Source organism: Nannobrachium achirus (genome assembly GCF_963921795.1).
Source record: "Nannobrachium achirus genome assembly, chromosome: 10".
In the NCBI taxonomy this organism is placed as follows: domain Eukaryota; kingdom Metazoa; phylum Chordata; class Actinopteri; order Myctophiformes; family Myctophidae; genus Nannobrachium; species Nannobrachium achirus.
Genome location: NC_137819.1, coordinates 20799046 through 20826175, shown reverse-complemented (window position 1 = coordinate 20826175; position 27130 = coordinate 20799046). Strand labels below are relative to the sequence as shown.

The 27130-nt window shown below is 43.0% G+C and overlaps 1 protein-coding gene across 3 annotated transcripts; it reads right to left on the bottom strand.

Moving 5' to 3' along the window:
• Positions 1-598: 598 nt before the first annotated feature.
• On the bottom strand, positions 599-26798 carry rit1 (Ras-like without CAAX 1). 3 transcript variants are annotated; one of them, XR_013962421.1, is made up of 6 exons: positions 11468-11601; positions 8904-8960; positions 6807-6880; positions 4942-5133; positions 2030-4038; positions 599-1657 (listed from the first exon to the last, which is right to left on the bottom strand). XR_013962421.1 is itself a non-coding variant. In XM_080735110.1 (5 exons), the coding sequence occupies exons 2-5, from the start codon at positions 8950-8952 to the stop codon at positions 3808-3810; spliced, it is 546 nt and encodes a 181-aa protein (XP_080591236.1). In that variant the 5' UTR covers positions 8953-8960; positions 26751-26798; the 3' UTR covers positions 599-3807. The 3 variants fall into 3 exon arrangements, 2 of the variants coding, with proteins under 2 accessions (XP_080591236.1, XP_080591235.1); XM_080735110.1 differs by lacking the exon at positions 11468-11601 and adding an exon at positions 26751-26798 and having other exon boundaries at positions 599-4038; XM_080735109.1 differs by having other exon boundaries at positions 599-4038.
• Between the last annotated feature and the right edge of the window lie 332 nt (positions 26799-27130).

The window sequence follows — 27130 nt, the reverse complement described above, 5'->3', positions numbered from 1 at the left end:
CACACAAGTGTCCTCAACGTCGCCCTGCTGAAAAAGATTTACCCATTTAGGCCTAGAATTATTGAATGCTTTAACCAGTGAAAAATAGCAGATATACAAGCTCACTGTGAGCTTGTAGATCTGCTATTTTTGAAAAAGTCGTGAAAATGTGTGCAAATCTTTGAATATATGTATTTTCAAAGCGAACGTTTGTAACTCAAATTTTGCTTCTGGGGGGTCCCTGGAACTAGATATTTTGAGATGGGGGTCCGTGGCCAAATACATATCATTTTGGGGGTCCTTCACATGAAAAGGTTTGAAAACCACTGACATAGCAGTCTCTCAAGAACAGACTAACTGAGCTCCAGTTAAGTGAAAAGGACCTTTTCTTTGACGATGGCTAGTCAGATTGCTGACATAGAAACATGGGTTTTTCTAAAAATCTTAGAAGGATTCAAAAGACACTTCGGGTCCAAATTCTAATTTTCACGATTTTTCAAAAATAGCAGATCTACAAGCTCGCAGCGCGGCACTCGGTGCCGCGCTGTGAGCTTGTAGATCTGCTATTTTTCAACAGTTAAAGCATAAAATAATGATACACAATATGTGTGCCCGTTCTAAATGGGTAGCAACGGTTCTAAATGGGTACCGTTCTAAATTCGGGCAGCAACTTCTTTTCCCCCCAGTAAATGAATGCCCTACTTGTTCATTCAAGAGCCCTTTTCACTATTTTAAAACCATTTTAAAATATGAATTGAAAAAAAGGTACAGTTTTGGACATACAGTACAGTACAAGTTTCCACCTGACAGCAACGATATACGTTATATACGAGTCTCTATCTACCGGTCTCGGCTCTCTTTCATGTGAGGCAGTGGTTCTCATCAACCTTTTCAGGCCGCGACCCCCAAAATAATCATAAATGAACAGAGGACCCCTCCCACCCTGACGAGCACTAAGAGTTGAAGAATTACATTTTGTATAACACGGTTCTGTTGTGAAAATAGCAGCTCTCACAACGCCTCGCCTCTAAAATGAAAAAAAAAAAACAGTTGCTAAATTGTCAAATATTAGAGAAAAAGCCCTTAAATTGTCACTTTAGAAATGTGGATATACCATCTATTCTATACACTTAAACTTTATGTTGGTTTGTTGTTGGTTTGTTTACTGTTGAGTGAGAAAACAATGTTGCACATTATGTTAATCATCTGGGGACCCCCCCAAAATAATTTGGGGACCCCCCTGGGGGTCCCGACCCACAGGTTGAGAACCACTGATGTGAGGCAAACTCATACTTGGGCCATGTCCCCCTCCAATAAAAATAAAAATGCTGCGTTTTCACCTGCAAACGCAAAGTCACGTTGACACTCATTTCAGTTTGAAAATACAGAAAGTAAAATGTTCAGTTGACCAAACATAAATTTGCCATTACTCTGCCGCTAAGGCTCGGACAAACTAAAAGTGTGCGGACGCCCGTGAAGTGTTCAGTTCAACACTGGTGAATGCTGACCGGGCGCCGACCAATAATAGGCCAGAAGCGCCGTGCGCCCTTTGGAAGCCATTTTGCGTCAAGTTTTCTTTCTCAAATGGAACTACGCACCAGAAAACCAGCACTCCTGCGGGCACTGCCCACAGCCTGGCATGGCTAGCATGGGAAACAGAATAAAAGGAGCACCGTGGCTCTAGAACAGTGTTTCTCAACCTTTTTTCTGCATGGGCACACTTTTCATGTCCCAAGAATCCATGGGCACACCAACGTAATAACGAGGTGTAAATATCGTCACTTGTATCTCCAAGTTTCAAATGTGTACGTTTCTTCGCAAGTAAAGCCCTGCTTCATCATACAAGGCCGTCGCACAACAGCAGTGAAAACAGCAGATGTACAAGCACACAACGCCTCGCACCGCGTTGTTGTAGATCGTCTGTTTTCACTAGTTTAAATCATTTTTAAAATGAAAAATACAATACTGGCTTTCAAGCAGTTTCAAGGGGCACACTTGACCCTTCTCAGGGGCACACCAAAGGTCCCCAGGCACAGTGGTTGAGAAACACTGCTCTAGAGCGCCACACAGAAGAGGCTTGGCGTTGACAGAATTACCATCTTTCACCAGAAGGTGGTGGTGTCGCTGCAGCTCAAATTCTCTAATACCCATTTGTGTAAATTCATGTATGTTATGTTAAACTCGAGCATGCTTAAAGTTGCAGTTTGCGTGGCTCGCAGACCAGACCGTATTGACTCGTCTCTGGTGAGATGACAGTGGTTGGGTTTCTCTCCGTGTGGACATCCGACTCACGCTGGGCCTCCTCCACCTCCGTGAGTGCTAACAACGAACCTCCTTCTCAGTGGTCGAAAGGAACAGCAGAACTTGACCGTTTGATGGGGTTCAATAGCAAAGAACGGAATCCTGGGACAGCAGTCCCCCAAAAAAGAAGGCAGAAGGCAGGTCACGTTTACAATGACGTGAGTCTTGGGTCCCTTGGGACAGGCTTTAACCACTTAAAGCACTTGCAAGTGTACTTTAAATCGCTTTTTCCGTCTACAATGAATCTCTTCACTCCCAAAAATAGGCGATCTACAACCTCACCGTGAGGTTGTAGATCGGCTACTCCCGTTCCTCCCAAATATGGGCATTGGGGTTCAATTGGTGAAGGTGTTTATACCCTCCCTCGGTGATATGGGCCGACCGACAGGTCGACGTCCCCCACGCGTGATTTCGATTTGGGCAGGACATTTCTTCTGTTCCTCCCCCGACAGATGCGTATCCATGGTAGAGTCGTGTGTGTGTGTGTGTGTGTGTGTGTGTGTGTGTGTGTGTGTGTGTGTAGTGGTGTGTAGGGGTGTGCTGTGGATTGTTAAGCTAGTGGAGCTGTATTTTAACAAAGTCACGTGCACAACACGTTGTACGCACGCATCAGAAAGTGCTCTAATAATAGTGTGACTGATGGGAGTGATTAACACTCTATTCAGCTAAAATAATTCCGAGTTTCTATTCAGCTCAAAACCAGGTTCTCCGGTCGTTCAAGGAATGTGAATGCCTTCGACGTCTCACATTTCCTCTCGTAGCGGGAGGCGATTAGAGCGTAGATCTGCTATTTTCAAAAGATATACATTTGAAAAGTTTAAATGGGACATGCTGCATAATGATTACTTTATACTTTTTGTACTTTTAAGTACATCTCGATGCCAATACTTTTATACTTTTACTCAAGTACATTTTGAAGTCCGGACCTTTACTTGTAACAGAGTATTTCTACATTGAACAATATTGATACTTTTACTTAAAGAGGTGGTGCCACAGTTTTGTACATTTTCTGTTTTGTATGCGTCTGCATGGATTTAATTACATGACTCTAATAGACCACCGGGTGGGGTTATAATGTGCAAATCTGCCTTCCCTGTGTGCTTTTGGTTTCTTCCTGAAAGCTGAAAGCCTCCGAGTCAAAAGGCCCAATTGAAATACACTGATATAATGACATCATAATACTTTTGCCATTCACCCAACACTGTGGGTGTGGCTAACCTCAGCTGGGTCACCACCCACCTGACAACCACTTAATGATCTGGTGGATGTGGCCACATAAAAACCTAATTTTAACACTTTCTGTACACTTTTGGGGGAAAAAAAAATCTTCCTCCTAATATAATCATAATACCTGATCATCATGTTTTTTTGGGGGGGAGGGGGAATCATGACACCCCATTTTTAAGGAAAACATTTGAGCACTTTTTCCACCACTGGCGTACGTGCGTGTGTGTGGTGCGTGTGTTGTGTGTGTGGTGTGTGTTTGTGCGTGTTTGTGTGTGTGTGTGTGCGCGTGCACAGCGTCCCTTAGTGCTGCGTGTCGTGCTTCTTGTGGAAGGTGAGGCGGAGGCGTCCCCAGAAGGAGCGGCTCCGGCGGGCCTTGCGGTCGCCGCTGCGCACCGCCTTGGCCTCGCGCTGGCGGATCTGCCTCACCAGCGCCGTGAACACCTCGTCGATGTAGTAGCGGAACGCCGCCGACGTCTCGAAGAAGGGGCACTGGAAGTCGCGGGCCAGCTCGCGGCCCTCCTCCACCGCCACCTAGGGGTGGGCGATATGGAAAAAAAAAACAATATCACAATATTCTCCCCAGCTGTATCGCGATTCGCGATACACAATCTTATCATAATTCAGTACAAGAACCTACAGTACAAGGTAAAAATCAAACCTCGGTTCGAAGTGGAGCGGTGAATCTGTGTGTGTGTGTGTGTGTGTGTGTGTGTGTGTGTGTGTGTGTGTGTGTGTGTGTTTGTGCCTGCACAACAGCGCCCCTCCTTTAACTTGTGTGGCCACTCAAGGTATTGCCAGGCTACAGACATACCCAGCCAGACAGCCAGCCAGCCACATAGCCAGCCAGCCACAGACATACCTGTCTATTGGGAGCGCTTTCACCGCTCCAACAAAAACTAAAAGAAAAAGGAGTAACAGACCATTTAGACCAGTGGTCCTCAATGTGGGGTCCAGGGACTCTCTGGGTTCCTTTTGGGAGGTCTAAATTGATCCTTACAAGTATGTAACTCTGACAGTATACACATGAAACCGTATACTGTCAGCGTTAAGGGGAGACCTTGACATTTTAAAGTTTGAGTACTACTGATTTAGACAAAAATGCAAGTTTAAATGAATTCTGCAATGAATCTCTGGGCCTAATCTTAGGGCCTAAAATGTGTGCTAATTAGTTGGGCCGGGCCGGGCGTTTGTCTCAATGAAAAACGAAAAGATAATTTTGTATTACGGTATTTATATTACTTTTACTATGTGATAAGAGTTCTCCCTGAACCTGACACTACCCGTTCCGACGTTTTCGGGCCAGGTAGGCCCTAGAATAGTATATCTGCTATTTTTCAATAGTTAAAGTATTAAATAATTCTAGGTCTAAATGCTGCAGCTGAACTTATTTTAACCCATTAATACCAGGTGTGTATTCCTACACATGGTCCTCACCTGGCGCAGGTGTGCCAGGTCAGACTTGTTGCCCACCAGCACCACAGGGGTGTCGGCGGTGCGTCGCACGCGGTCTATGAGCTGCTTGAAGTGGCGCGCCTCCTGGAAGCTCCGCCGGTCCGTGATGGAGTAGGAGATGATGAAGCCCTCGCCCGCACGCATGTACTGGTCCCTCATGGCCGTGAACTCCGCCTGGACGCACGCACACATGCGCACACACACACACACACAAGGCAAAGCCAGGCAAGTTTATTCATAAAGCACATTTCAACAACAAGGCAATTCAAAGTACTTTGCACAACATTGAGCTGGACATCTGATTATGATACACGCCAAAATGCTTAAAAGGAGTAGTTCAGGAGTAGACTAAGCCCCCCTGCTCCCACCCCCCCTTTTTTCTGCTTTTGTATTCGATGTTATGCTTTTTTCTGCTTTTGAAATTGATGTTATCCTAGATAAAGTACTATGTTCTATCCGTCTGTCTTTCAATGTTATATGAGATACTTAAAGTGTGGTTCCTGTGGAAATACGCTGTAGTGCTTTCTAGGATCTTCTTTTAGTTGACCTTGTACCAGTGATTTGTACTGTCATGAAACTGTACTTTTTTTCTATTGCAAACTTCTAATAAATCAAACAATCAATCACCCCCAAAATGACTTTTTTTCTTTTGATTACTCACACCATGGAGACTTGAGTTCAATGTTATTTTTTTGTATTTGTCTAATTCCTAAGACAACATTTTGAGTACTATAAATGTAACTCCATTGATTCCGGATGGGGACCCAAATGCATTTGGGTTTTTACATTTTTACATCTACAGGCAACGTATGTTATATTCACGAGCAAACATGATTGTTAGTACTTTAGTATGTGTTCAGCTTCTGTGAAGTCCACACTATTCAAAGCTTTTTGCACAGCTATACTGCCCACTTGTGGCGGCACTACAGAATGAGCAGTATGCAGAAACTCAATGTGGCTTATAATGCTGCTTAAAGTGCCACGGTGCAGCAGTGCAAGCCAAATGTTTGTCAGTGTCGATGTAGCCACCTGCTCCGCTGCGCTGCGGAAAGTCATGTACAAATGTATGTGTAGGCTGTCTGATTCTGCCAACGGCATCACTTTAACCCTCTATTGAGTTTGGTCAGGGCTGTCTCCAAACTGTGGAACCATTGGCATACAAGCCTGTACATGGATTTACGATTTTATGTGGATTTCCTGCAAATGCATTTTTTCTTTCTTTCCCTGTTTTGCCTTTCTAATAGACAGATCTACTGTCTTGTCAATGGCAGGATTTTTTAAGTTTTGAAATGGCACATCTGTATGTCCGCCTTTGTCAGTCTTTATTTTTTATGACCATGTGTCCATGTGTGTAATACAGTTTGATTGATTGCATAGAATAATCACAAAGAAAATAATGGACAGTTGAGCCCTACAGGCAGGAGCCTTCAGTTATACTGTATATGAAGATGACATCTTCATTGTGTCCATGTTTATTCTAAACAAACACACCAAGCTTAAAGGAGTTGTTCACCCCCAAAATGACTTTTTTTTCTATTGATTACTCATGCCATGGAGAGTAGAGTTCAATAATATTTTTTGGTTTTTGTCACATTCGTAAGACAAAAAATTGATTTGAGTAAATTTACCCACATTGATTCCGGATGGTGACCCGTTTTCGAAACGGGTCACCATCCGAAATGAATGGGGGTAAATTTATTGTTATCAAATTTTTGTCTTAGGAATGCGACAAAAACCAAAAAATATTATTGAACTCTACTCTCCATGGCATGAGTAATCAATAGAAAAAAAGTCATTTTGGGGGTGAACTACTCCTTTAAAAAGAGAACAGAATAAAAGGCATCTACCTGTCCCGCGGTGTCTAGAATGTCCAGGTTGGCTGGCTCGTCATCGATGCGGATCTGAGTCTTGTAAGCATCCTCTGGTGAAGATATAGAAACACAACATGAGGAACAAATACCTCATCATGTTCTCTCTCTAAAAAGAAATACAAAATTTCATTTCCTAACATATTATACACTAACATATTATAAACACTCTTCATAACCACTAAAGCCAGGTTTGTCAGGGGGTTGTGAGCTTGCAGATCAGCAATTATATGGATTTTTTGTAACATTTTCCAAGTATAAAAATAGGACGTAAGTGGTTAAAGACAGAGCTGAGCTGTGACAGCTTGACAGTGTCTCACTGTTTATGAGCCGCTGTAATACAAAAGACATTTCTGTTTAATAAACTGTAGCCAAGCGTCAAACCATCCCACATCTGGTCTGCAGTCATCCACGTCCAACAACTCATCCCAGTTCACTTTAGACCCGGGGTCTTCAACAGGGGTTCCGGGACCCTTAGGGGGTCCTCAGAGTTACTACAGGGGGTCCTCCAAATCTTTGTGTGATAGAAACCCTTTTCTCCTTTTTTTATATAAACCACTTGAACCCCTAGTGCCCTTATTCTGAGAACTTTGGCCAAAAATAGCAGATCTACAAGCTCACAACGCCTATCCTGGTAAGTAACAGAATAGAATAGGATCGCAGTGCGAGGCAATGTGAGCTTGTAGATCGTCTATGTTTGGCAAAGAGGGGAAAAAGAGCAGACTAAGTACAAAGTGAAAGGCGTGAATCCAAAATACACTGATGATTGTGCTGTCAAACAACGAAACTATATGGAATCTATGAAAGGTTGTGGGGGTCCCTGCTTCATCTCTCTCTCTCTCTCAACTAAGGGGTCCTTGGCCTGAAAACGTTGAAAAGCCCTGCTTTAGACCTTTACATATCTGACTGGAAGATTCAATCTTACCACTCAAAGATTATATACTAATGAAAACCTTTGTTAGCACTCGTCTCTCTGGTATAAACGATGTGACCCAGATCACAGATCACTTCCTGTCAACAAAGGGACCACCGATGATGTATGTATTGACCTCAAGGGGGAGCCTCATTTTCTTAACTCATTGACTGCCAAGGCACGAGTTTCACGAGTTATTACAGTAGTCCCAGGCTGCCACAGCCCGAGTTTCCCGAGTTGGAAGCCATTTTGGAAAAAAAAAAATAATATATATATATTTTTTTTTTCAAAAAAAATGTTTATAAAAAAATTTCTAAAAATGCCTCAAATGTATTAGGCATGATCGCAATTGCAAAATTGCATGTTTAGCCCCATAACAAACACATCTTTCAAAATGTCAAAAATGGCTGTTTTGTCTGACTTTGAAGGCTTGTATCTCATGAATGCCTGAACGGATTTCCAAGCGGATTTTTTTGTTTGAAAGCTGTTAAAAAGTACTACACATATGGTGCATGATCTAGGCATGGGCGTGCACGATCCGTGCACTAAAAATGTATCCGTGCACTAGAAATTTAGGAAGGTGGCAGTGTTTGTTTTGTCTGACTTTGAAGGCTTCTATCTCATGAATGCCTGAACGGATTTCCAAGCGGATATTTTTGTTTGAAAGCTGTTAAAAAGTACTACACATATGGTGCATATATGGTGCATGGGCGTGCACGATCCGTGCACTAAAAATTGATCTGTGCACTACAAATTTAGGAATGTGGCATCCTGGTACTTGGCAGCCATCTTGAAAAGGGCATTCAATGAGTTAACTACTTAAGCCCTATATAGATATACTTTGTTGTTGTAAATGGTAAATGGTGCATTTATATAGGGCTGTTTATCCAAAGTGCTTTACATACATTGCGCATTACATTCACCCGTTCACACACACCTTCATACAGATGGCGGAGGAAACCATGCAAGGCACCAACACCTGCTCATCGAAAGCAACTAGGGGTTCAGAGTCTTGCTCAAGGACTCTTCAACACTAACTCTGGGGGAGCTCGGGATCGAATAGGTGACCCTTCGGGAACGCTCCGTGTTCTAGACGGCCGCTCTACCCCTGAGCCAGTGCCGCCCCCCCCCCCATTTTATGACAGATAGTGAATATATCTCACCTATGGTGGGGTCGTGGTCCTCTGGGAAGCGGTGGCTGATGAACTGCATGATGATCGCTGAGAGAAAACAAAATCACATGATTTGCACATTTCAGTGGGGGAGCGGGGTGGTGGGTAGGGCTGTCACGATATGACATTTTACATGACGATTAATTGTCACTCAAATAATTGGCGATTAACGATTTAATTGTGTTTTTGTCGTTGATAATTACATTTCTGTTTGGCTTTTAGGCTTTGAAGTTGTACATGGTAGATATGACACATAACCTAAATATACAAAGAAATTACTGACAACTTACTACTTAAAAAATAACTTTGATAGTGGAAATAGCCGATCTACAAGCTCACAACGCGTCGCGATGCGACGCGTTGCGACGCGTTGTGAGCTTGTAGATCTGCTATTTCCACTATTTCGGACATTTTTCAACATTCACGATTATGACGATTATGACAAAATAATTGCGATAATGTCAAATAATCACGATTAGACGATTTGTAATAATTGTGACAGCCCTAGTGGTGGGGACCAGGCACAATCAGACGCGAGGAGCTCAATCGGCTGAGGTTTTGGACAAGGTTGACGCCCACTCGTGGCTTCTATGCTGAAGCTTCATGGCAGGGAACATTGCGTGTAGCAACATTTTCATAAGATACCAAAGAATTGTTTCTTTTTTTATTCACATGTCACCCACTTCCACTGAGCTTTCTGTGGAGACCCGCATTTAACATAGAATGACAGACAAATAAAACACAGTAGGCCTACTATGCAGGAAAAAAGGGGGAAAATACCAAAGAAGTGTTTATTTTTTATTTACAAATCGCTCGCTACCACTGTGCTTTCTGTGGAGCCGGAGACGCACATTTAACTTAGAAAACGTCCAAAACCTCAGCCGATTGAGGTCCTCACCAATCAGACGAACGTAAACCTGTTACTCCCGGTCAATAGGCTTCAAAATAAGATTATCTACTTTTGTCAAATAATAGGACAACCGGTCGGTGGACTTCAAAACTAAATAAGAGCGCTTGGTACTTAAAATAAACTGGAACATTTATTTCAAGATAAAAACAAATACAATGGCTGATCTACAAGGCTAAAATAGCCAAACTGGTTTTGATGCCAAACACAATGTTGAATAAATAAATGATAGCATAATGTAGTTGTATCACACGGCAAAAATGATAATTGATTAATCAAAAATCTAAATATGTTTTGATCTGTTTGTTGTTAAGCAAAGAAACTAGAAACTGGTTTAGAAAATATGCTTGCCATTTTCTAATTACCAAGCAGCAGGACTCAAAGTCTTCTTCAGTGGCATTTTACTATGGTGGCATTGTTGGCGTTTAAAATCACTAGATAACAACAATCAATGTTTTTTTAATTAACAAGAAACAATCGATTTCGGCAACTGCCCACGGCACAGAAATGTCACGTTTCGGCAGTCTGGGTGTTGTACTAAAACGTGTGACCTGTACAATCAGGTCAGCACACGGCACAGACTCAGAAACATCACGTTTCAGCTCCGGGTGCTAAGCTTTTAATTTTTTGTTCATAGCGTAGGACAACATAACTAATCTTCCCTTCTGGGATGGTCCGCGGCCAAATACATATCAGTTTGGGGGTCCTTTGCATGAAAAACTACTGATTTAGAAGGCATTTGTAGAATCGGCCTCATGTCTACAAGTAAGACGCCCTAAGGCCGAGAAGCGACCGCCAGGTCACCCTGAAACAACAGAGCTTCTAATTACGGCACATTGAAGAAGCAGGAGTTAAATGATTAATCTGGCAACGTGCGCGCGCTCTCACACACACACACACACACACACATACACACACACACACCCCAGTTGACAGAGCTGCGTTCCATTAAACAGCGCATCCCATATGATTGAGTGTTACACCAAATGTGTTACTTAAAACATTTTGTGACCTGCCTTGGGAGGGAGGAACTGAAGTCGATCGGTAACGAAATGTTGTGTATTAGCCTGACTGACTCACTGACGGACGGACAGACATGAGCTGGACGTTTTCATACTAAATGCTCCCTGACGGTCGCAATTAATAATATCAACACTGTTCCCAATATAATAAGCCATTAAATTAGACTAATTACAGTCCATGTGGTCTTATTAAGCTAACAAGGTATCGACTGTAATTACAGTAGATTTTAAAGATGTTTGATCTAACCTGGAATTGTGTTTGCTTTCTAATTAGACTATGATCTCATGAAATGGTTTCAAATAACGTAATAGGATATCCTACTTGGTCTGTAATTAGAGAATCATTTGGTATCATATTTTTGATTTTTAAACATATTTTTTCCCGGTTAATTAGCCAGTAGCTATGCCCCTCCCCTAAAAACCTTTGTCCAATGCTAGCTTAGCAACAGGCAGCTTGCCAAGGCTGTTGCCAAGGCAAACCTTGGCAAGCAGGAAGTTATTCTAAGCTAGCATTGGACAAAAGCTTTTTGGGAGGGGCATAGCTACTGGCTAATTGCCCAGCCCTAGCCTTAGGGTTGCATTGTGGGTATTGTAGTTGAACGTGGTGTGATCATGGGTGAACTTACCACTCTTCCCCACCCCTCCTTCTCCCAGCATGACCAGCTTGTATTCACGGGAGAGCCCCCCAGAGCCCCCCGAAGTCTCCATTCACCCTAAAGGAAACACACACAACGTGAAACGTGAAAGTTTTTCAGAAAATGTTCTAAAGGAGCGTTTTTATAGTCAGCCTTGGGTCTAAATATGCTAGTTATCGAGAAATGTCATGATATGACGATAAATGTTATTACAGTACATAGTAACTAGTTACTAAGTAAAAGTCTCTTCTCTTTCCTGTAAATGAGTTGCTGTGCGTGTACTGTATGTGCCTGTTCACATCACTCTACCATCAAATGACTTATCAAATGAGCCCCACCACACACACACACACACACACACACACACACACACACACACACACACACACACACACACACACACACACACACACACACACACACACACACACACACACACACACACACACACACACACACACACACACACACACACACAGAGTCAATATCTCCATTTGTAACTTTTCGTTATTGATTCATGTCTGCTCATTGATTCATTGCTCGTTATTTATCGGCTTAATTTATTTCATTAAAAACTCTTCATGGTGTGTTTCTTGTTAGCTAGTGAATTACAAATGTGTGCACAGCCTTACGAGTCCATTTGGTTAAATTTCTAAACACTTTCGGAGTTTAAGAGGTGGAGATAAGCCCCTTTTCCACTGCGAGGTGGAACTTTCCAGAACCAGAACCAATTTTTTTGGATCTGGTTTTGTTTCCATAGCACACGGCCTGGTTTCAGACTAGGTTCTGGGAACCTTTTTTAGGTCCTGCTCTTGATGTAGTACTAAACCTGAGTTCTGGGAACCTATGGGCGAGGCCAGCAGTGACGCTGCTCTTTTTTGGGACCTTCCCGGTTAGGTCTGGTTATATGGAAGCGTAAGCAGAACTTGGTCCTGGAACTTCACAGGTTCTTGTAGGTTCTTGGTTCTGGAAAGTTCTGGTTCTACTTCTGGTTCGGGCCCTGTGGTGGAAAAGAGGCTAAAGTGTTAAATATAGGGATGGGACGATATGAAAATGTCATATCACGATTATTGTGACAAAATAAATCGCGATTTACGATATCACGATAATCAAAATCCATTATCCTGGGGCGGAACATTTGCCAAAAAATTGCAGATCTACAGGCTCATAAGTTACTATTTTTTGGCAAAGACATTTGATAGAGAGTGAAAAAAAGACAGTATCAAGTACTTATATTATATGTACCTTTTACCAATTATAGAGGGTTTAAGTGGTACCGGATATGCAGCTCGGCAAATAAAAGGTGAATTGATCCCAGTACATGGACGATATTACGATACATTTCCACGATACGGTTATCGCGGGTGTTTTTTTTTATCACTATAAACGATAATATTGCGTATCGTCCCATCCCTAGTTAAATGGATTTATTTTTGAATAAAAACGTAAAGCTCTATATATATTCTGATAGTAATCATTGCTATATAGAGTGCTAACAGAAGTCTCCCCTTCGCTAGCTCATCATGAATAGCCAAAGTATAAAATAATGCTTCAAGTGACAAAGACGCTGTCCGGACTTTAACTTTTTGTTTAAAAGGCCATCATACGACAGAAGTTGAAAACCCTCTCTCTTTCTAGAGCAAAAACAAGCAAAAGCATTTCTTTTCTAGTAGCCTAATCAAATCCCCAGTGTTTCATAAACTACATCCATCTCCAGGGGACGCGCAACAACACATCGTTTGACTGAAATAATTTAATTGCAGCCAAAACGTCATGCAATCACAAGACGTTGTTCCAACGGCTTGTGGTGTGGCAGGCAAGTTGGCTGAAGGCGTTAGCACACATTAAAAGGGCTTGTGTGTGTTGGCACTGCGCGCACACGCACACACACACACACACACACACACACACACACACACACACACACACACACACACACACACACACACACACACACACACACACACACACACACACACACACACACACACACACACAGCGTTGTGACATCCAACTCGCATGACAAACAAAAACGTCATATTTCTGAAAAGGAAGCAAGCTTAATACTGTATGCCAGCCAGGGGTTCTCAACATAAAGTATGGGGGGCCAACAGGGGCCCAAATGGACCCTTTACGGGTCCAACACTGAGAGTGTGCAAGTGGAACATTATATGCTTATAAACCATTTACTGGACAGTTGAAACAATTTTAAGTCTTACTCTTTTCTTTTTTATCAGTTTGATTAATTGCAAAGAAGTTTACCGCACATACAGTATTTGTAGGGCAGTGTAAACATCCTCCAATTTTTTATTTTTTTTTATTTTATTTTTTTAAAGATTTGTTTTTTGGCTTTTTTTTTATGCCTTTATTTGATAGGACAGTAGGCTGACAGGAAATGGGGGGAGAGATGGGGAATGACATGTGGCAAAGGTCGTCCGGATCGGGAATTGAACCGGCGACGCCAGCAGGCATCATAGCCTAGTTCCCTAGTATGTGGTATGCGCCTTGACCACCAGGCCAGGCCAGCGGGCGCCCCAACATCCTCCAATTTTGAATAGAGTGAATTACATTCTTTGAGTTTTCGCTGCAAGAGAGAACCTAGATGTTAATTTCTGAGAGTGTACACATTTCTTGTTAATTTCTGAGAGTACAAAAGCTACCAAATGGACCCTTATGGCCGGTACGTCCACCTGGTTACGTTTGCACTTTGCATACTCTCACAGTTAAGGGCTTTGCAGACTGGCGTGATTATTCACACGGAAATAACATACAATTTCATTTTTTTAAAGAAAACAATGATTCTCTATGACCTGTGTGGCTGCGGCAGTGAGTTTTTTTCCAGATCAAACCCAGTTCGATTCGTGCGTCTTTTCGCATGCCGTAAAAAAAAGAATTGGCAAACAGAAATAACGCAACGCTCCTGTGTGCAAAGCCCTTTAAATTAACACAATTCTACACTACAGTGTAGGTTGGTGTTACTAGAGATTAAAAAAATTAAAAATAAAAGGGGTCTATCCATGGTCTCTAATGGGGTCTATCCATGGTCTCTAATGCATATCAGACCGGGGAACCATGGAATTTCAAAAGAAGGAGAATTACTACGGCATGCGTCTGCATTATAGGGCTGCAACGGTTCAAATCCCGTCCACGCGCAAACACATGCAACGTCCACTTGGACAGCATTCATTCCTGAGCCATAATCTTTAACCATGACACGGCGCGACACGGCGGCCTAACCTACATTCTCAACTCTAAGAGCTCTCGCATGCATGCAGGCCTCACTGGGCTGCTGACCAGCGTTGCCAGATTCTGCAAGAGAGATAAGCGTTCAGGTCCAGGCTCACTAAGGGTTGCCCACCTGCCCCCTGGCAGGTAAATAAAACTTTTAGGGCAGGTGGAGTTTGCTTTCAGGTTGCCCAACCAGGCAGGTGCTCGTTTTAGAGGGGACAAAACCGTCTATAAACATAACACGAGATATCTGTCTAAACACCTGAACGTGGCCAGAGTGCTCTGTCATCTGGTCTGTAGAATGTAAAATAGGAGCACTGTTTACCTACAAATACAATGTGCTGTTTACTTTTCACTGTTCCTACACTTAAAAATATAAAAGTGTGAACCCATATATTCATAGCCATGTAGGTATTTGGCATAAACATCGAGAAATCTTTTATAGCACAGCTCCAGAAATTACAAAAAAAAGTGTTGAGCGGTAATTACAATTTATTTACTATATAATTATAACTATAATTTTAGAATGGACGATTTACGATTAAGTGGGCATTGCCTTTGGGCAGGTAGAACATGACCTGAACTTGCCCGATGAGCAAGTGGACTGAGACCTTAGTGTCAACCTCTGTAGTGCTATGAAAACAAGCCCAAAAGAAGCAACTAACACATGAGCCCGGCTTTCAACCAATACTAATAGTGATCTGCTATTTTCAAAAAGTTGAAAAGAAAATGTAATGTTTTTGAATTATTTTAATAACACAAATCTGGTACGGGAGTTCCTGGCACAAAATGTTTCCAGAATAGACCAGCAACAGACCAGCAACTGCCAATATTTACAAGTGACTTAATAGGAAAAACAAGTCCAAAGTCACTTACAATAAGTAGACATGGCAACACTGGTGCTGACTGGGCTCGCTACAGAATGGACTCTATACAAACATGTCATGTTTGTCATGTTCTCCACCACATAATCCTAACCTTCTTAAAAACAATGGCCGGAGTCTTTTCTTTTTCATCATGTTTTTTTTTTTTTACACATCACACCTTCAATATTTGGTTCAGTTTATTCAGCCTTTTGGAAAGATCGATTACTCACCCCATGGAGAATTCATGGATGTTTAATCGCATTAAGACAACATTTGATGACCTGTGGTTCCCTATTGGAGACAATTTTTATCCCACGATTTTGTAAACCATTTTTTCACCCAGTGCCAATTGACTAAGCTATGTAATCCTGGGCTCTGCTCTCCGTCTGCCGCGTCTGGGGAGACAACGGACTGGTCATCAAATGGTCGGCTTGTAGGAATGCGACAAAAACTAAAATATATCCATGAATCCAAGTCTCCATGGGGTGAGTAGAGTAATCGAATCGATGACAAAAAGTCATTTTGGGGCGAACTAAAACTATCCCTTTAACCTCATGTTAGATGTATGCATCTTTTTCACTCAACTCACTATGGGGAGGCCACAGCTGAATGGGCAGAGGACCCCGGTGACTGGGAAGCAGAAAGGTCACAGGTTTGATTCCAGCAATGTGTCAAGGAGGTGTTTCTGGGCAACACACTTAAACCATTATTGACACAGACTGCCAGACCTTTCCTACCTTTTAACGTGGGCTTGTGCGTGTCCATCGTACACGATCGTTCACGGATCATGCACCACGCGTGTGCGCGCCGTTCACAGCTTTCAAACAAAAAGATCAGCTTGCAAATCGATGCCTCCATTAGCGAGTTAGCTGTAGCTGTGTTTACAAAATAAGCAAATGGTCCCATTTGACAGACATTTCCGCCAGAAACGGAAATGGTCCGTCCGTCAAATGGGACCGAAAGCACTTTTTTTAGGTCACTTAGCAACCAATCAGTGATCCGACTTTTGATTGTTTTATGTCAATTAAAGCATATTAAATTCTCTGTTTTTTCAAGCTTGGCAGCCTGAAACAACCGCTTTTTCCTGGGATTCTCGGGTTGGGGCAGTAAATGAGTTAAGACCTGAGGTTGAATCTACAAATATCTTCTAAATCCTAACAGTTTTCTGGACCCCCAAAATGATATGTATTTGGCCACGGACCGCCATCTCAAAATATGTTGTTCCTGGGACCCCCCCGCCTCTGTGGCTGCCCCTAAACTCTGGAATAAACCCCCCCCCCCCCCCCCCCCCCCCATGTCAAACTGGCACGCTCAATCTTGTTTTTTAAAACCCGTCTTAAAACACTTTGTATTCCTAAGCTTTTAATCCAGAGTGAGTCTTACTTTTGTGAGTTTTAGCTGTGTTGCTTGAGTTCATATTTGATGCCAATTTGTGCTTATTAATAAGCTTTATGCTTATTTTAGTTTTTATTTCTGATCTAAGATTCTCTCTGGTTTATTGTGATTCTTGTACTCTAATTGTTGTCTCTTTGACAGTTCACGTAAAGCTGAAGAACTTTGGGCAACTCTGTTGTTTTTAAACAGCTCTATAAATAAAGTTGGATCGGACTCCCAGTCCCAGAAGCAAAGATTTGTCAAAAATGTTCGCTTTAAAAAAATATATACATATTCAAAGAATTAGCAGGTCTAAAAGCTCATTGCGTGCCACTTTGTGCCGCACTAAGAGCTTGCATATCTGCTATTTTTGAATAGACAAAGTATAAAATGACTTTCCCGGTAGTAACGGATTAACCTCTAACTTTGCACCTTGAGAGAATGGAATCCATTACAAACAGCCATGTTCTCAGCGCTCTCATTTGCACTGAAAAAATAACCTTTGAATGGTCCTGTGCGTTCACTGCGTTGTTAGCCAAGTTAATCAGGAAGTGTAATATGTTACTAATTACTTATTATACTCCTTAAAAATAGTTATAGTACATTAATTACTCAAGTGTAACTGGTTACATTAGAAGTTATACCAGTAAGACGCCCTAAGGTCGCACTGAAACAACAGAGACTGACACATTATGTCCATATATGGGCATTCCCAGTTATGGGCTTAATATGGATGACATCAGGGATCTCCATTTATACGCATAAAAGGGACAAGGACGGAATTAATTTGCAAGTGTGACTCGCGTCGCGACAACCACACTGGTTATCATGAGACTTACACAATATGTCCATATTTGGGCATTCCCAGATATGAGCTTAATATTGATGACATCAGGGATCTTGGCCATACATGGAGCATGACAAGGCGTGACATGATGAGTGACAGACAGACATAATCAGGTTTTCATACTAAATGTGACCTACGGTCGCAATTATATAACCTTTTGAGCGGTGCATACTGCTCCAACATTTGACCGTGTGTGTATGTCTGTCCAAAGTGTCCATATGTGGTGCTGTTGAGCAGCCTATGGCACCGCTCACTCACGCTTGGTATGACTTTCTAATAATAATAATAGCAGCTTTGAGAGAGGGCACATGCTTCAAAAGAACAGATCTCCAAGCTATCAAAGCATCACATCGCAACATGTTGACAGGCGGTAGATATTAGACAGGGAGTATTAGATCATAGGTTTTGTATAGTCTATCTCGGTCAAAAACAAATCACGTTCATTGTAACTTGAGTGAAGTTACTTGGATTAATACGTGTGTAATATTATCCGTTTTGGCAACTGTAACAAGTTACACTAGCACTACTAGCCTGTTTTCAGACCGGTTGTAACCTATACATCGTTATACTTTCAATCCAGGAAAGTATCTGCATCATGTCATGTTTCATCTGTTACTGAAGCTACAGAGGTTGAGAAATCATTTCTTTAGTGAACAGTGACCAAGTGAACGTGAAAGTTTTTCAGAAAACGTTCTAAAGGAGCGTTTTAGAGTCAGCCTCTGGTCTAAATATGCTAGTTACCGAGAAATGTCATGATATGACGATAATGTTATTACCTAGTAACTAGTTACTAAGTAAAAGTCTCTTTCCTGTAAATGAGTTGCTGTGCGTGTATGTGCCTGTTCACATCGCTCTACCATCAAATGACTTATCAAATGAGCCCCCCCACCACACACACACACACACACACACACACACACACACACACACACACACACACACACACACACACACACACACACACACACACACACACACACACACACACACACACACACACACACACACACACACACACACACACACACACACACACACACACACACACACACACACACACACACAAAAGAGGAACTGACTCATATTGGCTTGACAGGCAATCATGTGACAAGGCAGTGGCCGACAGTTTAGTACACAGACAGAGTAACCCCACTGGGTTAAATTTAACTCTGAGCGTACAAAATGTTAACCAAATGGAGCCGCAATGGGTCCATTTGGTTACAACTGTGCACTCTCACAGTTACAAAATGGAGAAAATAATATCTGGGTTCATCTCTCTTGCAGGGAAAACTCTTGCAGCAAAAATATAGTGAATGTAATTCATTATATATTCAAAATGGAGGTTGTTTACACTGCCCTACAAAGGGTTGTGTGTGGTGATAATGATACAGCCGATTAAAAAAAATAAAGATTTTAAATTGTTTCAACTGGCCAGTCAAATGGGTTATAACAGGGGTCACGTTTTCAGGCCAAGGACCCCTTAGTTGAGAGAGAGATGAAGCAGGGACCCACACAACCTTTTCATAGATTCCATATAGTTTCATTGTTTGACAGCACGATCATCAGTGTATTTTGGATTCATGTCATTTCTTGTTTTCAGATATTTAACCACTTGAACCGTCAATACTTAACTTGACCTTTCACGCTGTACTTAGTCTGTTCTTTTTCCCCTCTACACCAAAGCTCTTTGCCGAAAATAGCCGATCTACAAGCTCACAACTTGTAGATCGGCTCATGGGCTCAGGAGGAAAACATGGCACACAGCTGGGAACACTCAGGTGATTACTTTAACATTTCTAACTTGTACTGAATTAGAAACTACTTTAGTGATGTAGGTCCCTGTGGGGGACATTTACAATTGTATGGAGCTAGTTGCTTGGTTTCTATGGGGGGCTCTTAGCTGTAAACCCATTGTTTTCAGATCTGACTCTGTGATTGGCTGCCTTGTTCTCAATTCTTCCCCCTAAGCTCTGCTTATAAGGGAAGGTATTGGAATGGCAAACTCACTCATGGGCTCAGGAGGAAAACATGGCACACAGCTGGGAACACTCAGGTGATTACTTCAACACTTTCTAACTTGTACTGAATTAAGAACTTGTATTGAATTAGAACCATCCAGTGAGTTAAAACATCAGCAAGTGGACCATTCAGATCCAGCAATCTGAGCAATCAGTCAGGGCGGGTGGGGCTCTTAGCCATGGTAGGCAACCCACCTAGGAGAAGGTCACTCTGAGGTAAAAACCAGGACTGTGAGAATTTGCGACCCCACAGCCCTTAAACTAGCATTGAAAAGCCAACCATGAAGAACAAAGTCATTTCAAATCCTATACTTCCAGCGGCGGGAGTCCGCAGGAGCACCGCGGCGGATGGTGGTGCTGGTCCCCCTTCCGGAGGGCATCATGACGACAGGACCTCAAACCCACGGGAACGAGGGAGGGTTCTGTCTGACCACAGCATCCCGTCCAATGCACTCATGCGTTGTCGGAGACCATTTGTAATGGGGACCTTCAACGCATGCACAGTGAGAGAAGAAGCTAGACTGGTGGAATTGGCACATTGTGCTGAAGAACAGGGGGTAGAGATCCTGGGAGTCCAGGAACACAGAAGAGTCCACACTAACACTAACGACCAGATAGTTTACTGCCAAGTGGAGAAACGCACGTTCATCACTGCATCTGCGTGGCGAAACAAGGCCCAGGCTGCAACAGGAGGCGTAGGACTAATGCTAGGCTCTCTAGCGCGCAGGGCCCTCCGACGGGTTCACAAGCACACCGAAAGGATCCTCATGGCTGAGTTCGCAGGTAACCCAGTGACAACAGTCATAGTGGTGTACTCGCCCACTAACACGGCAACACCTGAGGATGTTGAGAAGTTCTATGAGGACCTCACAACAGCAGTCCGAGGTGTCCCAGCGCACAACTTCCTGGCAATCCTTGGCGACTTCAACGCCAGGATCGGACAGGAGGATGCACCATTCCCATACCATGAGTCTACCAACCGCAACGGCGCATACCTCACAGCCCTTCTCATGGAACACCAGCTCCTGGCAGCGAACACCATGTTCAGGAAGAGAACAGGGAAGAGATGGACCTTCCGAGACCGAGCCACAAGGCCTGGGGAGCTACCCAGGCTATATCAGTTGGACTATATCCTAGTGAGGCAAAAGTGGAGGAATTCCATCCTGAATGCTGAGCCATACAGCACGTTCAGCTCTGTAGGCTCTGATCACCGTGTGGTCTCCATGAGGGTGCGACTGAGCCTCAGGGTCCCCAAGCCAAGCCCCAAGATTCGGCATGACTGGAAGGCACTCACGACCAATCCGGGCCTCCAAACCAGGTACACGGAGGAAGTCAGGAAGCGCTTTCGGCAGCTGGATAGGGGAGGAGAGCCCAGCCGTGAATATGGGAGATTCATCACAGCGAATGAGGAGGCGACCAGACTGTGCGTGCCAGTGCTGAACAGAGTAAGAGCACCACCACGGTCCAGACACCCGAAGGTTGTAGCAGCACGAGGCAGGATGGAGGAAGCACGACTCAACTTTGAGCGTGAACCAACAGAGGAGGGTCGCGAGACACTGAACGAAGCCAAACAGTCTCTCTTCAGCACCTACGACACCATCAAAGGGGAGGAAGTGATGGAAAGTGTGCGAAGAGTGCAGGCAGCGCAAGGTGAAAGGCAATACGGGGAGGCCTGGAAGGTAATAAATGAGATGACAGGGCGGAAGAGGGCCAAGGAGGGCCAGGTGGAAGGACACAGCCCAGAGGAGAGGGTGGCAACATGGTTCGACCACTTCCAGAGGCTCCTGGGAACATCAGTGGAAGAGGGAGAGGAGGAAAATATACCGACAGTCCTCCAGGGCCTGAACATCGACGACGGACCCTTCACAACCAGCGAGCTCGCCAGGGCAAAATCCACCCTGAGAGAGGGAAAAAGTGCTGGGCCTGATGGCATACCCCCAGAGGTCTTGAAGAACTGCGACCTAGACAACCTCATCCTAGACTTTTGCAACAATGCTCTACAGCACAACAAGCAACCTGAAATATGGTCTCTGTCTAACATCATCCCGGTGCCTAAAGCTGGAGACCTCTCAAAGCCAGACAACTACAGAGGCATCAGCCTGACATGTATCACTGCTAAGGTCTTCAACCGAATGATACTGAACAGGATACGGCATGCCATCGACCCTCACCTGAGAGAGAACCAAAATGGTTTTCGAGAGGAGAGAACAACCGTAGCACAGATCCTGGCATTAAGGAGATTAATAGAGCAGGTGAAAAAGGACAACCTAGCAGCTGTACTGTGCTTCATTGACTTCAAAAAAGCTTTTGATTCTATCCACAGAAGCAAGATGGTGAAGATCCTTGAGGCCTACAATGTCCCTCCCAACATTCTCCGGGCTATCGAGACCATGTACGCAAAAACAAGGGCCAAAGTGGTGACCCCGGATGGCAGCAGTGAGGTGTTTGACATCCGAGCTGGTGTAATGCAAGGAGACACCCTAGCCCCCTACCTCTTCATCATAGTTCTAGATTACGCGCTCAGGAAAGCCATAGGGGGACGAGAACAAGAGCTTGGCTTCACGCTAACACCAAGGAGGTCAAGGCGGCATCCCGCAGTAGTTCTGACAGACCTGGACTATGCGGACGACATCAGCCTGCTCTCCGACAGCATGGAACAAGCACAAGAACTCCTGAACAGGGTGGAGATAGAGTGTGCCAAAGTTGGTCTCAGGCTAAATGCTAAGAAAACTGAGGTTATCACCTATAACCTACCTGATCACTCACCTCTGACAACAACAGAAGGAGCTGTGTTGAAGGAAGTCAAGGACTTCAAGTACCTGGGCGCATGGGTCGACTCAACTGAGAAAGACCTTAAAGTAAGGAAGGCACTCGCGTGGAGGGCCCTGAACGGCATGAACAGTGTATGGAACTCTAACCTCCCCCGCCAAATCAAACTTAGCTTCTTCTTTGCAACGGTGGAGTCTGTTCTCCTCTATGGCAGTGAATGCTGGACCCTGAAGCCAACCCTGCAGAAGTCTCTAGACGGGTGCTACACTAGAATGTTGCGTGCAGTACTCAACATCAACAGGAGTGCACATGTTACCAACAGGAGCCTGTATGAGGGAATACCAAAGGTAAGCGAGAAAATTGCCACCAGAAGAATGAGACTAGCAGGACACTGCCAAAGACACCAGGAGCTTCCAGCCAGCAAATTGGTACTGTGGGAGCCAACACATGGGCACCGGTCGCAAGGACGTCCCACAAAAACATACGTGGACGTACTCAAGGAAGACGTAGGGACACAGAACACCAATGAGCTGGCCAGATGTATGGAGAACCGAGATGACTGGAAACAACGATGGAGGGCTCGTCTGAGGACGACCTAGATAGACAACGGACTACGATTTGATGAGATTTAGCCTCTCAGACACCAAGACATAGAATATTTTGTTGTCATTGGATACGATTTTGTCCACAATTCCATTGATGTTGGTACCATAGACGAGACAACAGGCAAACATTGATCAAAATAACAATGCTTCTATATTATCTAATTGCGTAGACTAAATTAAGTAATGCAGATGTTAAACAACATTTTAACTCTTTGAGAGCGTAAACCCTTACGGGTCCATTTGGTTTCAGTTTACACTCTCAAGAGTAAAGATCTATAAGGATCCATTTGGTTACTAACTCTCCATAATTTAGCTGGGGACCACCTAGAAACCCCACCCCCCAGGGACCACTGGTTTGGTGAGTGTTGTCAGACATCAGACATGCCTTCCTGGCATGATGCTTTGGGGGGCTATACCAGGGTTTCCCAAAGCGGGTGTCGTGATGCCAGTGTGGGGGTGCCGCAGAATACTTTGATAATATTTGAAAAGCATCAATATGACTACATCAATATCTCTTCACTATGCTTAGTAAAACAGACCTGATTTGCACTGTACTTCCCTTTTTTCCCCATCTACAGCAAACTCTCTTCGCCAAAAATAGCCGAACTAGAACAGGGGTTCCCAAACTTTTGTCTCGGGCACCCCATAAATATTTTTTTAATCCGAGGCACCCCTACATTATAATTTTCCCTCTCAGCTCCTTATATTTATAGCATATCGTCGTTGTCGGGTGGAAACCTTGTATGTCCAAAACCGTTCGTGTTGTATTTATCATCAATAAAATGTACAATGCGAGGCGTTGTGTGCTTGTAGATCGGCTGTTTTCGCTAGTTTTGTGCGACAGAGGTTTCTGCCTGACAGTAATGATATTTTAGTGATTATGTTGCGAGGAACACGTTGAGATAATAGCCATTTTGGTTAGAACTGACTGAAAATAACTTTGTACTTCAAGTTTAAAATGATACTAAATATCTTTTCAAGTGTCCAAATAAATTCCAAATATTATCAAATGATCTATTCTCGCGGCACCCCAGGGTGCCCTGTCACCCACTTTGAAAACCCCTGATCTAGAAGCTCACAACGCGCCACAGCGGTTGTGAGCTTGTAGATCGGCTATTTTTGGTGAACCTTCCGCCCAGAATAGGGATGCTGGGGTTCAAGTGGTTAAGCGTCAAGAATAAAGTTATTTTCAGTCAGTTCTGATGTGACATAGCCTACCAGATCTCAGGTGGAAAGATGTGCATATTTACATCACGTAATAGGATGTGAGATTCAAACATTTAACAGTGTAATTCAGGGGTGCCGTGGATGAAAAGGTTATTTACAGGAGTGACCCGAGTCAAAAAAGTTATAAAACCCCTGCCCTATACACACCCACCATCCAGGCCTCAAACACAGCCTGCTAGCATCATATATAGGCCAGTGACTCTCACAGTGCCATGGGGTCAAAATGAATCAATACAGCATCACAACCAGTACTGGGGGGAGGGAGGGGGGATTAAAATATCTCAGAAATGGGATTAAAATTGCTTTGGATTTATTTATAGGATTTTCCCCCTTTTAAACACTTAATAACCACAACAAACAGTAGCCCCTGCCAGGCAGAAAATGCACCCCATAGTAAGTCACACTTCAAGTTGATCAGTTGTCAAGTTGAAAGTGAAACAACAACAACTTGAGTCAAAGGGCATAGAAAAGAAAACTATTTAGTGATCCAGCAGCAGTGGGGTAAAGTAACTACAGGTAATAAGAAGTACTGTAAAAAACTACCTCAAACTTTTACTCTAGTATTTCCATTTCTCCCCCATATACCCAGTATTGCACTTTTTTATTCCACAATTATTTGATAGCTTACGTTATTATATAGTTGCCTTGCAGATTAAGATTGTTTGCAAAGCATTCAGTTTATACTGTCTGTGGCTATTCAACTGGCTTGTAGATCTGCAGAAGTAATGATGTGAGTACTTTTACTTTTGTACTTTAAGTAGATTTGGATTACTTTTGTACATTTTGATGCCAATACTGTGTACTTTTCACTCGAGCAACGATGTTAAGGCCTTTTACATTTGTATTTCAAATGTATCTATTCAAGTTGATCAGATGTCTAAAAGTGAAACAAACTTGAGTCAAAGGGCAAAGAAAATAAAACAATTTAGTGATCCACAGCAATGGTGTAAAGTAACTAGTACTGTACAGTATGAAGTAAAAATACAGTACATATACTGTACATGAGTGAAGTAGGCTACAAAATGAGTATGAGTATCACATTTTTGATACTTTACTAATATTGCACTTTTTTTCTCCACTGCAATTATTTGACAGTTTACTTACTTAATTAATATAGTTACCTTGCAGATTAAGATTATTTGCAAGCATTCAGTTTTGTACTGTATATTAAACATGGCTTTTTGATCTGCATAAGTATTTCAAAGAAACGTGAGTACTTTTACTTTTGTACTTTAAGTATATTTGGATGCGAATACTTGTCTACTTTTCACTCAAGCAAAAATGTTAAGGCCTTTTACACTCAAGTGCAACAGATTATTTTTATATAATGGTGGTATTGCTAGTAGCAATTTGCTAAAGTCATAACATAATCAGTGGTGTAAAGTAACTACAGTATTACTGTAGTTACTAAAGTAAGTAATGTACTTAAAGTACATTTACTTAAGTACTGTAATTAAGTACAATTCTGAGGTATTTGTAATTTACTTGAGTATTTCCAATTTCCAATACTTTACTTTTACTCCACTACATCTCAAATCCAAATATTGTACTTTTACTCCACTACACCCATTTGAAAACTTTATTTAGGCTACTAGCTACTTTGCAGATATGCATGATTATATTATAACACATACATTAATCCAAGCCCTATTTTATACCATGGCTATTTTCAAACATTTCATACTTTTACTTTAGGTACTTTAAGTAGATTTTGAGACCAACACTTTCATACTTTCACTCAATTACATTTTGAATTCTGGGCTTTTACTTGTAACAGAGTAGACTATTTCTATATTGCAGCTAGCCAATAATATTGATACTTTTACTTGAGTACGTTTTACACCACTGAACACAATAATCGGAGTATAGGCTACTTTCTCCCACCACCACCACCACACTGCTCGACGGTCAAAGAGAGTTGAAGAGAACATGAACTCAACCTTTCCCCCACTTTCTTTCTCCTCCCAGCAGCTCCCAGTACAGACCAGTGGGGGCTACACTAGTACACTACAGTCAGACAGTACAACCAGTCCAGCAGCCCCCAGCACTGCAAGGAAAAGAAACTCCACCCGCCATCACAACGGCTATGATCACAGCCACAGTTGTTGATCAAACAACAACTGCTCTTCATTCGGGCGTTATATTGGGGAGAGCCGATCATTCATGATGTTTTTAGCTCGATATATAGCACGAAATAGCTCCCATAGCGATAGATAGAAACGCATGGCCTTGCGGTGCACAGTGACAATACAAAACGATCACACACACACACACACACACACACACACACACACACACACACACACACAAAAGTTGCTGAATAAACACGTCCGCACTCACCTCTGTCGCTAAACGTGTCGCTTCATGTCTGCACGGTACACAGACACACTCCGCTGGCCTTTATGCGCGTCCGATCGCTGCATGGAGTCTGTTCTATGTGACAAAAACATCCATAAACACTAGACACAACACATATACACACAAACAGTACACAAACACACACACAGTGCAAGTACAGCAGTATGTGTGCATGCACAGTCAGGGACCAGCCCCGCAGCAGCCAGCTAGGCCCCTGCAGGGTCCCTCCGCCCGTCATATTAAAGCTCCCACACACACACTTCAAGAAGTGGCAACTGTCAAAAAATAAAAAATACTATTGACTGCCTGCATTGCAATGGTGGACCAAGAAGGATACACAAGTGAGGTGTATTTTCTTTTTA